The sequence below is a fragment of the Pomacea canaliculata genome, linkage group LG4 (genome assembly GCF_003073045.1).
Source record: "Pomacea canaliculata isolate SZHN2017 linkage group LG4, ASM307304v1, whole genome shotgun sequence".
NCBI classification, from domain to species: Eukaryota; Metazoa; Mollusca; class Gastropoda; order Architaenioglossa; family Ampullariidae; genus Pomacea; species Pomacea canaliculata.
In genome coordinates this window covers 13,895,071-13,910,772 of record NC_037593.1, presented here as the reverse complement: position 1 = coordinate 13,910,772, position 15,702 = coordinate 13,895,071, and the positions used below count along the sequence as shown (strand labels likewise).

At 39.4% G+C, this 15,702-nt stretch overlaps 1 protein-coding gene and 1 long non-coding RNA gene across 4 annotated transcripts; both read right to left on the bottom strand.

Moving 5' to 3' along the window:
- Positions 1-237: 237 nt before the first annotated feature.
- LOC112562270 (placenta-specific gene 8 protein-like) lies at positions 238-8,025 on the bottom strand. Its single transcript, XM_025235399.1, has 4 exons — positions 7,834-8,025; positions 3,045-3,299; positions 2,184-2,323; positions 238-1,487 (listed from the first exon to the last, which is right to left on the bottom strand). Exons 2-4 carry the CDS (start codon positions 3,268-3,270, stop codon positions 1,386-1,388), a joined length of 468 nt encoding a protein of 155 aa, XP_025091184.1. The 5' UTR covers positions 3,271-3,299; positions 7,834-8,025; the 3' UTR covers positions 238-1,385.
- Positions 8,026-10,053: 2,028 nt separating this feature from the next.
- Positions 10,054-14,953, bottom strand: LOC112562274. 3 transcript variants are annotated; one of them, XR_003098835.1, is made up of 6 exons: positions 14,802-14,953; positions 14,170-14,298; positions 12,624-12,758; positions 11,742-11,975; positions 11,077-11,216; positions 10,054-10,855 (listed from the first exon to the last, which is right to left on the bottom strand). It is a non-coding gene; the product is annotated as an uncharacterized LOC112562274 (long non-coding RNA). The 3 variants fall into 3 exon arrangements; XR_003098833.1 differs by having other exon boundaries at positions 12,624-12,717; positions 14,802-14,952; XR_003098834.1 differs by having other exon boundaries at positions 12,624-12,712; positions 14,802-14,952.
- Positions 14,954-15,702: the final 749 nt, after the last annotated feature.

Here is a 15,702-nt window from a genome sequence, read left to right as displayed (position 1 = left end):
AACTGATGACACGATAACAAAGTTATCGTTTGGAACAAGGAAGCGATGAGGCTAGAGACATGATCCCTTTGTTTGTATAGTACACATGAATCTTAGACGGATTATATGAAAGTGAAATGTTTATTGTTCGCTTAGATATGGACGTTGTTAAATTGGTTGGAATTTATTTGCTTGAAACAAAGTTTGGTGTGGAACCAGAGTATTTTTAATGTGTATGCTAGATATAAATACAAACAATTTTTGTACAGCATGATCATTTATTTCTGTAATTTGTTCTTGTGTAGTACCAAAAATGCACACTTTGCCCATGTATGTAAACTACAATAAATCTCCCTCAGAATTACATGTTATTACAACTGTCTAAAGTGACAAATAATACTGTGCAGATAATAGATAAAAAAAGTTTATAAAATGATTGCTTTGAATAAAAAAAGCTTTTTTTAAAAATGCATAGATTATAATGACATTTACAAATAAACAACTTTGTACATAAGAGATTATATAGCATTAATACAAACTTGATTTTCGAGTTGTATGACATCAATGTTGTGTACATTTGTTGTAACATATTTCCACCCTTGACTTTCATTGCTCGATGTCATACACGTATTAAAATGTTGTAGCAGAAATCTTGTTTCTCATTTTTTCTTAAATAGAAATCTGATTTAACTATATAATTATAAAATCAGTATCAACATTATCCATTATTTTAATAACTGTGCCAGAAAGGAGATACGTCCCTTGATAATTTATTTCTTCTCATTCTAGGAAATACATTTCCCAATTATATGCGTAAAATACATCTCTCCAAACTCATTTTTATTTCAAATATTTACTAATAAAATTATCCCTTCTGGGAATTTTTCCCCATTATTAACTGTCTACCTGCCTCGGCCAAGTTGTATCTTCAAACCAGCTGGCCTTTTTCATTTTCTTGTAGGTTTGGTATCCCAGAATTAAATTTAACTAAATTGTGATCTCAAACATCTTGAAGAACGTCTGTTTCTCTTCTCTTCTCGTATATTGAGATGATTTTCTTTTTCTTTTCTTATTCTGCATTAAATGTTTTCTAATATGTGTAGGAACAAATAACATCTTTCCAGTGCAGAGAAATACCGAGATATTTCTAACCCCCTTAACTATCTGTTTTCCGCGGGATTGAATTCTCTTTGCCTTCCGTAAATAGTTTTTATTGTATTCAATTCTACTTGGTCTTTCTCTGTTTCACTTACTTTTCATCTGCAGGCTTTTTCTCTCTATGTTTTATATATATATATACAAGAGAAAGTAAAAATTAAGCTGTTAAGTTAAAAAGTAACTTTGTTGAAAGTTGATGAATGGAGTAAATGTCTTTGCTTCCATAGGCTCCACAAGTAGTCCTCGGTTCAGGGACTCAAACCCCTCGTAAGCTTGACCTCCCTCATCATCTGACAAAGGACGCAGTAGTAGCAGTAGTAGGCGGCGCAACAGTCGCTCATGACACCTCCCTGCAATCAGAGTGGGGGTCAATGGGGGGCGGAGGTCTGGTGTTAGCAGCTTCTGAACTCTGTAAACTCGTGCTAAGTAAGTCACATGCAGCCTAACGAAGAGGATTACAGACACACAGGGAAGAAGAAATGACTTGTACATTTGGTTAAAGACTTAATTAGACCCATTACTTCCGAAGCTTCTAAACTAAATTTCTACAAAATTTTGAAGCTGTGAAGCAGAGGATCGCGAGCTCGTGACTTGCTTTGTGGCCTGTGACTGAAATGCTTGCTTCTTCAGTATGAGGGTGATTTATAAGAAAACATACGATGCCATGGTCAAGAAATGGTCAACCAACGATGGCTTCCCTGCTTCTGCTTTTGAGGTTCCTTCATCTCGTTTTTCTACTAATATATATAACAATCATTTTAAGAACATCGATGACTACAGACTAGCAAAGAGTAAGAAGATATGCCGATATTAGAAGTGGAAATGTGTACATTAAAAATATTTTATAAACATGCATAAAAACTCATAACGATGTGGTTAGAATTGTAAGCGTGCATGACATCACAAGTAGACATTAACAGAGAGAAACAAAAGTTGTCCTGTTAATGTACTTGCAAGAAGTTCTAGATGGGGAAATTGAGGATTATTTACTCTGTTGTAAGAACAATATTAATGCTTCAGTAGCAGTCAACAGTCTGTCAGCTCACCTGAATATTGTGCTGCGTTCGCAGCTTAGTTCTAAGGGCGACAAGCCAGCCCGGCACGCAGCAAGGGACGCAGCAGTGCTCTCCCATGTCCCCGACCAACTGGCTGATAGCACACGGTGTACACCACCACACGCAGCAACCTGCAGTGTCATGTTTTATGTCAAATCCAGCAATAAAACCATCTACTATTTCAATAACAATCAAAATTCATTGTTTTGAAGAGACCAATCAACTCGGTGCTAACAAAATCGTTCTTCAAGTGTTGTTTTATCACTTTCATTCTGTAAAACATTCTGCAAGATATTTATTTATGTCGTAATCCCGCTTGTAAGGTGTTGCAATAAAAAGGATAAAAAAGAAGAAAAAAGCTGAAAAAAATCTTTAAAACTAGGAAATGCAAAATAATTTTTTGACATACGTGGCTGCAATATATGACATATATTGGAGAATCTTTCAGATATATCAATAATACAGAGATGGCTGTTAATGCAAGAACATAAAAGTGTTTTTACTTACATTAAGAGAGCACAATATTTCTCTCTCTCTCTCTCTCTTCTCTCTCTCTCTCTCTCTCTCTCTCTTTCATGCAGACACACATTCTTCTTCCCTCTCTGACTGTCTTTCTTTCCTTTCGCTTCATTCTTTAAAATTTTTATCGAGTTTTGGCCAGACGCTAGTTTAAACACGATTCAAACAGGCAAAATTTATGGATAAATAGAAATATAATAATATTCTGGATGCAGATATTAATGAAACTGACATAGGTCAGGAAGAGAGAGCAGGCAGCAGAAATGGTCAAAGGAAAGGTAAATTCCAGACAGGTAACTAAGGCGACAAGCACTCCAGTGACGTCACACTCACAGACGCCGAGGTCGTCGAAACAGCCGCAGATGCCGGTGCTCCATGCGCGCGGCGGTTTGTACGCAGGTCCAGCGGACTGTTGGTTGATGACGACTGTGGTGTTGTTGGTGTTTGACATTTGCGGCTGCGTCACCACAGGTGGTTGGTACCCCCACTGGGGAGGAGGACCTCCGTACTGGGGGGTCGAATAGGCTTGCTGCTGATTGACTACTTCTGGTCCCTCCATTATCTCTGATATCAGCTCAGTTGTTCAGTCTGCACACGAGACAAGAAGATGCATCAATCTCTCGTTTAGTGCTTGTTAGACCTTTCAGATGATTAAAATGGGAATGTGAGAGTTTTTCGGGTTTTCGGCAGCTGTACCCTAGCTAGGTGATGGATGAGCTGGACTGAGTAGGTCAGTTTATACCCTGCTTGTTACTTTTCTTGTTCTGAGATTTTCAGTCAGGTAATTATCATACACATGTCAAATGAAAAATAAACCTGTTTTTCATATTCATCTGTCTGTCTTACATTATTTGTTATTAATGAGTTTGAAAGACTTAAAACCGACAGTCAACTTATTTGCCGACCGCTGTCCTGCCATCAAGAAAGAAATAGATTATTCTTAGGGAAATTTTGGTTTGGAATCTTGTCAAACCTATCATCTGCTAACACGCATAGTTGTAAACGCGTGCAAATCAAAACAATCCGTTCACAATTTGTTTGATCTTTATTTTGTAGTAGTACACAAACGGAGATAACGATCTATGTAATGTCACCAGAAAAAGGTAGGAGTAAATAATGCGTCGATATTTTTTTCTAAGAACAAGATTGTTCCTTTCTGGTTTGGGTGAGGTCTGGTAACTGGAGAAGTTTTTAAGACCTTTGTTGACAATCACATCACTGTAAAACATCACTGTAAACACGCACGCACACGAATCGTCATAACAAAGATCGTCATTGTTGTACATGTTTTCAACATTAGAGAGCAAACTACAAGTGCAGGCGGCATTCAGCACCCCAGTACCCGGAATGGACTGAAATACACGTAATTCACACTGCAGGGCCGACAAGAAACTTAACGAATAATAAAAGAGACATGCGATTCCCCGTCATGTTGTTATTTTTCCTTTCTTTTTAGTTTCTTTTCTCTGGGTTTTACAACACCTCCGGTTTGCTTTTGTCCTTTTTGATGTCGGCACAGACGTTATTGTCAGGGTTGTCACTGGCTCAGCTCTCTGAATGTCGAGCTATACCTTACCCAACACAGTCAGCTCACAAAGAAAATTTACACACTTAAGTCATCTAAATGTACATCTTGTGTAGGTGTTTAAGGTTACGTTAACTTTTTTTCCAGTTTGTATTGGTTGTATGTATGCAAACTGTGAGGCTGTGTGTGTGTGTGAGACACTCGCTCTGTGGTGTTTGTCTATCTTCTTCTGTTAGTTCAGTTCCAGGAACTGTGATGACGTATTTGTCGCTGCAGCTCTTCTGCAGCTAGTACATTAGGTCGGGTGCATTGACGACGATCTACCCGTAAAGACGGAGCTATCACGAGTGGCGATTCACCGAGGTCGGGGCACATGTCACACTCGTCGTGTGACGTCACGTTACTCCCGCACCTTGGTAATGTCACAGCTGTAACATGTATCCCTTATCTCTTAGTACAATGTACGCATGTCAGAGAAGAAAAAAAAAACCGGAAACGACCTCACAAAAATCTGGCCCCGATAAAAGGGTGTGGTCTCTAACACACTTCTTCTTAACAGACTAGAGGGCGCATAATTATTTTCTAATGATTAGCTGTAACTTAGTGGCAGATATCACGAGATCTAGGTGAGTACTGCTCTTTAGCTCTCGAGGTACACACTTACAAACATGACCATGCACACACAGAGGTCAACATTGTGACGTCACGGTATGCCAACTAAACAGCTTTTCAGTTCTCCCACTTGGCACAGACCTTCACAACTAAACGTCTCTCCGCTACAATCTTGATGTCTGGGTGGTCAGCCTTTGTCAAAGTGATGTTTGTTGAATGTAGAGAACTATAGTGCCTTTCACGGAGCTTTACCCAGTCAGTAGAACACTGTGCCCACGCGAGTCTATAACCTACCAAAGGTCAAGGCGGCTCCTCTACCTTGCCTACCCACCTACCCACAGTCCTCTCCGCAAGGTTCGTTCACGTCCTGACATGACCGAGTGCTGAACCAATATTGACTGGGGTTTTATTAGAGGATGTGGTAATACCCACCATTATAACGATCTTTTTCATGTTCCCTATTCCTTTCGTAACCACGATTAACAACTTCTGAGCAAACAGTAAAAAAAAAAAAAGTAAAAGGATAGGACCTGGAACAAAGCTGTGTGTACGTGCTTTCGTACACATGCTGTATAGGTTGACACAGAAGACCTGTTTCAAATTTTTTATGACAGTCTTTAGAAAGAGGGGGGGACGGACGTTTTGGATGTGTAGAAAATAGCAAAGGAGATTATTATCACCATCATGGCGATCAGTTACATTCGCACAGGTATGGAGTCACTCCTCAGCTACCACCATGACTGACAAGTACAAATAATGTCACGTGTTTTCTTACTACTAATCAGATATTTGGTACTGATGAGCTAACGCGATGACAGACATCTCCTGGACAACCAGAAGAATTAATTTGACCTTTCTATCGTGAATGGAAAGTGTGATGAGTTGTCTCTTTCACCAAGAGATAATATAATAATATAGCCTCCTGAGTACTGACAATTGACTCAACAATTGACCATTATCTTTATGCTATATACGCGATGGTGCAACACCATCTATTGCAAAAACAAAAATGTAAAAGTAACTTATATTTTTCAGAAAACTTTGGCTGTCTCTCGCACAAAACTATGGCTTGCCCTTGTTCTTTGGAAAAGACACTTTCGGTGTTGCGCCTTAAGAAGTCTTTATAAAATAGTGAAAGCTAGGGTGCGCTCCAAAGTGGGTCTTGAATACTTTTACCGTTGCCACAATAGGTTAAAACAAGATGGCATAATAGAATTATACTCTTCTCCTTGATTATAAATGAATTAGCACGAAAAATAGTTGAAAAAAGCAAACATGGCATTCTGGTTCACCCAGATCTCTTACAACGTTTTGTCTTATTATTTTCTGACAATATCCTCTTAATGTCTGATTCTCCTATTCTTCTACACAATTAGTTAACTGTACTAAAAGCACAAAACCACTAACATTTTCAGATACCCTTCAAAAATCTAATGTAATTGTGTACAGAAAGGGTGTGCATTTAGCAAGCATAGAAAAATATACATATAACGATAACACAGTGAAACTAGCCAACTCCTATCAATACCTTGCTTTATTTTTCCTTACTAGATTATAATTTTCGTTGGCCTTCCAGAGAATCGACAATAAAAAAATATATGGATTCCTCTAATTTGTAAAACTATTTGAAAAATCCAGGACTGCACATCAGATCTTTCTGATAGCAACTGCCGGAGCAGAAATATGAGGGCTTAAGAAATGATCTGCTAGTAGAAATGGCACACACTGTTAACTTAAAATGTCATTTCCCAAACCTCAAAGAATGTGGGTAGGGCGACACCTGCAAATTCGCCCTTTATGTGCATTTGAAAGCCTCATACACACGATACTGGTTACCTCCGATCCCAGACGGTTCTCAAGTGACGCTTACAATACCCTGCGTGTGCTGCACACCCGGGGTAGGCGTGTGCAAGGTGTCGTCGGTGTCTAAGTGCGTGCGAGTCTGTACCTGCAGGGTGTGGGGTATGTCTGGGAGAATCAAGGTGTGCAAGATGATGGCAAATTTTTGTTTAAGCAATGTCTTGTTAACTTTCATAAACAAGACTGGAATTGTCCTGCTTCACAGAGCCTAGGTTTCATATTTGAAGCTAATTTTATGTTGGGATTTGCATGTGAAATCCTTATTTATATTATGTCAATAACAAAGTTTTAAGAATTGCACTAACTAGATTTTCGAATTGAAATGTCTGATGTAAGAACATTAAATACATGTACACAACAGCCGCCAGTTCCAGATTTGAACCGCCCCCTTTGTCATACTTCACAAGATGATGAAGCATACCTTCTTTTCCAATGCCCTCAGCTTGAAGTTTTAAAACATATAAATTCTTACCAGTGAAAATAGTTAACTACACAATCTGACTTCACCATCTCAGCCTGAGAACTGCACTCTACTCACGTGGTCATGTCTCTCCACCGCTTTTCAAACGGCATAAAATTAATTATGTCAGTAACTCTAGGAAGGCAAACATTTAACTGTTACTTTCTATCGATACTTTTTTTATGCACACTTTCATTGACATGTATGGCTTGGACTTTCACATTTTATTCTTTAAAATTGTGAATGTTGTGCTCAGTTTCCACTTTATTGAACACACATCTGCCTAAAAAGACAATATTTCGTTTTTTTTCTTCGTGATAATTAGACTGAGAACTGTACATTTCTCTTTGATGTAGATAAAATGCAAACCAGTCCGCTATGGTCTTCCTAAAAGTATTTAATCATGATGGCGATTTAATGTCAATAAGCAATGAAAACTTACAAACAACACTAATTATTGTTCGCGATATGCTTACATGCTCACAAGCTTAGTTTAGAAGTTGAGAGAATAAACACGACAGAGTAGAGGTATGAGAGAGGAAAAAGAAAGTTGGAACACTTAGAAAACATTTATAAATGAACGGAGGGAAAAAGGAGAAGAAAAACAGAAAGAAAGTAGAAAAGAGATCAAGAGAAGAAAAAAAAGATAAAGGTAAAATACTTACCTTGGCTAATAATCTTTACAGGTCTGCTCCAGCACAAGATTTTGTTAGGAAGGAAATGGCTCTGATGTTTGTAGTCAGTTGGGTCGTCTTTAGTCAAGTTCACACGACTCCTATTTAAAGCACAGGAAGGGTGTGGACCAGATCATCATGTGCATTCTGTTCGCTGTGCACCATGGGACCGAGGGGCTGTGAACAGCCAGCCACTGCGATATTCAGCTGCTACATAAAGTTTTTAAAGGTTTTCACGAAACTTGTCTTGACTCAGGGTCAGCTATTCAGATAAAACATGAAAACTAAACATCCCAGATGGGAGCAAACAAATAAATCAGGTGAAGTGGTTCTTCGAACAAGTAAGAACAACACATGAAAAAGATAAAGAATAATTTTAAAAATTAAGTGAAGAAAGTTATTTACTTTTACATCCAGAATGAACGGCTAAAGAAACTGAGTTAGTCATAGCTTGTCTAGCAAGTCTCGTAACAACAAAACAACCATTGTTTTCCTGTTGCCCCGCTGGCATGAGACAGAAAGGTTAGTGAGCTGCATTTCTGTCCTGGACCGTCTTCGTCTCTGGTCAAGCAACATAAATAATAATAACAGTTCGCTAGATACACGTGTTCAGGACTTAGTAGTGCAGTGATAGTGTTGTTCCTCTGCAGCTATGAGTTTTATTCTCAAATCTCTACGGATTTTTGAAGTCGGTAATCGTTATTACACCTGACAGTAACCAGAAAACTGTAAGTATGCACGCATGCACGCACGCACATAAGGTAACCCTTAAAAAAAGTAATCACAGGTGTAGCACTACACGCTCTCTTTCTCACTACCTCACCTTGTTCTCGCATACGCTCATTTTAAAGCAATGGGTGTGATGAAAGATTGTAAACCCTAGCATATCTGAGTTTCAGACTTATTTATATATTTTTTAAAACTTGAATCTACCAAGGTTTGAGGCACAGTCGCATCTCCCAACTTTCGGTTTGTTTCGGCAACTACGTGTGTTCTCAGGAAGGGAACTATTGGCCACTCGTTTACAAAAATATTGTAGTACTCATTAGTACTTCCAGGAACTTCTAATTGCTCACGCAATCACACACTCATTCCCATTCTCACGTGCCTCACACTTTGTTTCCTATAACAGTGAAATTTTATCCAGGTCATAGCCTTGACCTCATTGCTACAAAAGGCAAAAGCTTTGAACCAAGAAAATTTAGTTAGGATACGTTTCCAAACTTTAGTCAATTTGCCAAAGGAATTGTGGTTATGTTTGCACCGATGTATGTGAGCGATCAAACTTTCCAATCACGAAGTAGAGCAAGTCCTACTGGAAGATGATAGGAATTGTCACATTGGAACCCCGGTCAGATTTCGAAAGGCTTGTGAGTGTATTCAAACAGCCTCACTTTTCAAATTAAATTAGCTTAGTGAACACTATTACAAAAGCAAGTTTCTAGACTAATTTGTCTACGTTTGAATGTTTTATTTAAATGCAATCAAGTACTGTACGGTATAATCATTAAATTTCTTTTTGTATAATATTAAACACACACCTTGCCCATCTGTTCTACAAACCACAATAAATCCCACCCATAACAGTCTCAAGTATGAAATCATACAGATAATAAAGAAGTAAACAAGTTTTATCATTTAAGAAAATGTCGCTTTGCTTAGATGAAATTCTTCACATTAGTTGAAGTCACATCTACAAATAAAACCCGTTTTACATATCAAGAGAGTATACTGTCTTGACACAAACATGGTTTTCTGTCTGTTGCTGTGTAAATTTTATAAATTTGTTGTAACATATCTTCACCCTTGATTGATACTTTTAAGTTTTCACATATGTATTCCAGTATATGAAGAAACTGATGTAGTCGAGGAATTTCAACTGTGAGTGGAAATAACTCAGTTGGCAAAGACCTCCCAGGATCAGTCCTGACCTTTTGTGGTACATGACACGACTGAGACTGTTTATTGTTTGGAACAAGGGGATGATCAAGTCAGACACCTGACCCTTTAGTTCGTATAGTATACTTCGATCTTAGACATTGAATGAAAGTTGGATGTTTTTAAGTCGCTTACGTATGGACGTTGGTGAATTTATTCAAATATATTTGTTTGAAACATTTGGAACCGATAGCGTTGTAATTTGGATTCTCGACATAAATACAAACAGTTTTTGTGCAAATCTTCACTGATTCATTCAATTTCCTTCAAAAGTGAACGATTTGCTCATTTGTTTTTCGATGAAAACAACAATAAATCTCATCCACAATTATGTTTCATGACAACAGTTTCAAGTAACAAATAATACTGACCAAGATGTTAGTGTTTATTTAAATATAAAGTGTCACTTCTCCCATTTAAAGCTTTTCAAAATCATAAATTGAAGTCACATTTACAGCTAAATAACTTTATATATATAATGATAATATTGACACAAACTTGACTTTCATATTCAATTTATTTAAAAGAAATTTGATGTCACAACACATTTCCACCCTTGATTTCAATTGATCTACTTCATGCATGTGTTTCAGTATTTGAAGGACATGTTGTAGTAGAAATCGTCTTTTTTCACTTTACACAAGTAGATATAGGATGTCGTAAAAATCACAATGAGGAGAAAATAAGAATCAACTTCTAGTGAGAACTAGTATATGTTTTCTTGTTTCACTTAACATTTCATTTTTCTACATCCTACGGATTTCTCTTATGTAAATTCAAAAATTTTTAAATCCTGCTGATAAGCAAGAACAAGAAAACTATAAACCAACAGTACAATAAACTTTAAACTTAGTAAACCTGCACTCCACCTTCAACTTAAGCTCTCAATTATTTAATTACAAAGTTGAATGCTGATGATCCAAATACTTGTTCTCTGCCTCCGGCTGGAAGGCTGGCCTTTGGCTCCACAGCTCAGAGAATTACCCTTCTCACCATTTTCACCTCCCTCATCATCTGACAGAGGACGCAGTGGTAGCAGCAGGACGACAGTGCAACAGTCGTCCATGACTCCTCCCTGTAAACAGAGTTGGGGAGGGTAGGGGAGGGAGAGAGAGGGTGAAATGCGGTTGTACGTGTAACACTGCCATTTTAGTTTATTTATTTGTTTATTTCATTTATTTATGGAGAAGATGGGAGAGAGTCGAGGTTAAGCTCTAGATGGGGAGATTGGGATATTATTGAGTCTTGTCGAAGTAAGTTTGTGTTTCAACTGCGGTCAACATTTCTTCAGCTCACCTGAATATTGTGTTGTGTTCGCAGCTTTGTTCTAAGGACGATAAGCCAGCCCGGCACGCAGCAAGGGACGCAGCAGTGCTCTCCCATGTCCGTGGTCAGCTGGCCGGCAGCGCAAGGTGTACACCACGACACACAACAACCTGCAGTGTAATGTTTGACATCTCCAGGTAAGAGCAATCCATCAATACACGTACCGTAGTAGACTAAGTCGCTCTCTTAAAATGCACTATTTATATTTTTATACATCATTTGTACATAAAGTCGCATTAAAGTAGGTTTGTTAGTCAGACCTGTATCACACCCTGACACCAGGATGAATAAGTTATTGGATCATATTAGAAGAGCCAAAATGTTTCTCTCTCTCTCTCTCTCTCTCTCTCTCTCTCTCACTCTCTCTCTCTCTCTCTCTCATACACACCATCTTCTCACTTTCTCTCTCCTTTTTTCTTTCTTCCTTTTCTTAGTTTTTTTCTTTCAATTTCTTTTGAATTTTAGACAGACGCGATTCAAAAATGCAAACATCATGGCTAAAATAGAAAGCAGATCGATCCATGGATGAGGATGTCTGAGATAGACAGGCCAGGAAGACAGAGCAGCAGCAAAGGAAGGTCAAAGGGATGGGAAGTTGAAGACAGGTAAAAGTTTAAAGGTTACATCACACTCACACACTCCGATGTCGTCGCAACAGCCGCAGATGCCAGTGCTCCATGGGCGCGGCGGTTGGTACCCAGGTCCAGTGGGCTGCTGGTTGATGACGACTGTCGTGTTGTTGGTGGACGACATTTGCGGCTGCGTCACCACAGGTGGTTGGTACCCCCACTGGGGGGTCGTATAAGCTGGCTGCTGATTGATTGCTGCTGGTCTCTCCATTATTTACGATGTCAATGTTGTTGTGCAGTCTACACACGGGTCATGTGTTCACGCTCCGACGAGGCGATGAGGATGCAGGGTGGACAGTTGACACAATGGCGGACAGCAGCACGAAAAGAATATGACGAAAAGACGACACGGATGAAGAACAAAAATACTTCAAGAAGAATAAAGAATAAAAAGAATGAAGTAGAAGCCTGTAGAGAAAACCATGCATTCAATCGGGTGTGTTTGGGGGGCGTGGAGCGTGAAGGTCGGGTGAAGAGGTGAGGGGTCAGAACGTGAGGAGACAGCGCAGAGGTGGGAGCGCATTCCACCGAGTTCGCAAATGTGTTGTAGTTTTCGCCATAGCCAGCACCATCGACTTGCGTTGGAGTAAAACGATCCAGAACCTACGAAAGTGTTGTGTTTTGTTGTTGGGGGAAGAGAATCGCATCTTACCGTCCTACACTAGTGGTACTTGATACACAAAGCCATACAGGGAGAAACGGGTGCGAGCTGCAAGCGCCGCCACCCGACCATCACAAATTCTAACCTAACATTGTAAATATCTTGCACTCAGAAATCTGAACATGGTTTTTAACATATAAAAATCCTCTCACTCGCACTTCCACCGTCAACCAGGGCCCCTACAGACCAGAATAGTGTGGAACCCGAAAGAGTAGACCTCTACTCACCCAAAGCGGCTTGTGACAGGTCGATCGACGAAGACGACAAACACCGGCTGTCAGGGCCACGTCCGCCTTTGTCCGTTGCTGGAAGACGACTGTCCTGCACAATACGGGAGGCATACACAGACGACAACACAATCGCTGACACGCGACACTGGTAATTAATATGTAAATAAACACTTTTAATTTTTTCCCATATTTATCTATATGTTTAAATATGTGAATGGTCATGCTAAATGGGAAACAATAGTAGCTAGATAAGCTGATATGATCATTTGTGTTCGTATAATAGAATTATATCGCCCATGCTGCACTGTGTTGATACCTTACCAGATTGTAAACAAATAAATATGTAACATCGTTTGGAGACCTTTTTCATGCAGATGAAATAAGAAAATCAAGCTGCCCTCTATCATCGGCTAAAACTATCTTATCATTTAAACAAACATGCAGACAAAGCTAATTCATTGAAGCAGGCACGGTACGGCAAATAATTAAGCTGGTTCTATAAGGCCAGAGAAGGAAAGACCAGAAGAAGGTAAGAAAGAGAAAGAAAACTAGAACACTTGGAAGATAGAGTGAGTGCATGAGTAAAAGACCTAAAAGATTTAAGGATAAAAAATATATATAACTTTCGTTTTCTAATATTCTCGATCAGGATGTTCAAGCACTCTATTCCGTAATAAAACGAATTTAAGTCAATGTTTGAAGCCAGCTGGTCAGGTTATCTTTCGGCAATGTCACACCACTTCCCGCCAAAAGGCAATGTGAAAAAGTTCAGACCCAAGTGCACTTAAACAGCAATCTGGTCGCTGTGCATCATGGGATAGAAGAGCTGCGTTCAGCCAATAATAGCAATCAATTGACAACTGATAAACTGCTCTTAAAGACACCCACGTGTCCTTAGGAGGAGAATCACAGATTGCAGAAAACATATAGTGATTGAAGTCGGCGTCAGCAGTTAAGATGCCTCTTGAAAAGTAAAGATGACAGACGAAAGCGGAAGAAATCACATGAAGTGGTTCATCACACAAGGAAAAAGAACTCCCAGGGAAATCACTAAAAAAAAAATTAGAAGATAGCAAACCTAATAAATTATTTCTACATCTATATCCAGAATGAACTGCTCAGGAAACCAAGCCATTCGTGTTTAGCAAAGTCTCTTAAAGCGAAACTAGGTCGGTGGTTGTTGTTGTTGTTGTTGTTGTTGTTGTTGTTGTTGTTGTTGTTGTTGTTGTTGTTGTTGTTGTTGTTGTTGTTGTTGTTGTTGTTGTTTCTTGTTCTTGTTACCGGACTTTTCTTTTTTCTTTTTTTATTTGCTTGAAATTGTGATCAATCTATTGTCCCCTGTCCACTACCCTAGAGATACCCATGTTGAGGACTTACTGCGGATGCCCGATGGTGTTGTACCCCAACTAGAACGTGTGTAAGAGATGGACAGATTGACATACAGACTGACAAACAGAACAGTGTATATGTCTTCCTTTCCTTTTCACTCTTTTTTCATAAGTAATGATGGAAACATTTTAAATAGTCAATCAAAATTACTCACCAAATATGCTCAATGGTGAAAGAGAACACTTTCTTTTTGTTGTAAATATTCCGGAGAGAAAACTAAGCTTTTCAGGTAGAAATGCTTGGCCAGACTGCTTCAGCCGTTTATAGGGCGTGTGCAGCGCACCTGTGACAACGTGCGACACTATTGATTGCATTTGAGTCACGTGATTTTTACCAGGCTTCATCACATTACATCATTACATCTGATTATATTTCAAATAGCATCAGTGATGATGATAAGATGGCATGAGTACTGTGTTATACTGGTCTTACCAACTGACTGCATTTCGAACCCTCATGCAAACTTTGTGTCCCTACTATTTCAGCCTTGATGTTCTGCTTCTTTGCATCTGTGTTACAAGATTTAAAATACGTTACCAATTCTTTTACCTTCTACAAGGCATCGTGCATGAGGTTATAAAGTGGAGAACACATCATGTAAACATGTGAGTTAAGGAATATAATAAGAAACAAACTATTCCGTCAGTGCTCGTGTGCAAAATGTCAGGGTTGTCAGATGACATCGAGGACCGACTTTGTTTGCAATGATCGATGCGCCAACTGCAGGTGTGAACCGTCGGCATGCGACAGATTTCATAACATATAGTTACACATGGGTACGTGTACCTGCAGTCAACAGTGAAGTACCCAAGGGAAATATGGAGAAAAATGAACTGGCGATCTTTCTAGAATAGTCCTCTCCCCCGTCCCCTGCAATGGCCTCAGACGTCAGCGACCCTCCCTGTTCGCAGCAGTCTACCATCTGATAACAGTTGTGAAAACTTCTTTGTTGGGCAACAAGCAGGTGCGTGTTCCGAATATCGATGGCAGGTTATTTTTCTAGGAAACATTAGAGCGCAGTGTACAGAGCACGGTTGTCGCCCATGTGTGACAACAACACATGCACGCACACACACACACAAAACTGTCACAACAGTAAAGAGGCACAACATAGCTGGTCTCGTTCAGCCATGCGACTCGGCACGACACTTTAATACCGTCTTGCTGAGTACTTTAGAGGGTGGACCGAGGGATCGAAAGAGGACAAAAGAAGAATGAACTAATTTGAAGACGTGAAGAGGTGGTCTGGTAATTCCATGCAACACCTGCTCACCTGCACCTTCCATGACGAGCCTGACTGGTGTACTATATGTCTCCCTCTGCGTCTAGATCCAGTTGTATCCTCCCCCTAACAGCCAGTACCAGGGGACCCGCGTGACCGTTCGTCAATTTGTACCATTCTAGGAATGAATGAATGACTTGTTGCTTAATAGACACTTAATCAGTCTGCAATTTTTGAATGCTACAAACGGTTGGGAGACGTTCTTTAGAGGTATTGTTGCTGCCATCTTCCCTTCGAAATGCTGTAAAGATGGTAGAACGGTTCTTGAGCTGTTTTTCGTTATCCTTTCTTTCTATTGTCAACAAAGACCGACGCCCTCACCTCTCTTTCGAAACGCGTAGCTTTCATGTACAGCACAGTGACAGTACTACAGAGTAAACACATCTCGGTTTACACATCTTTTCC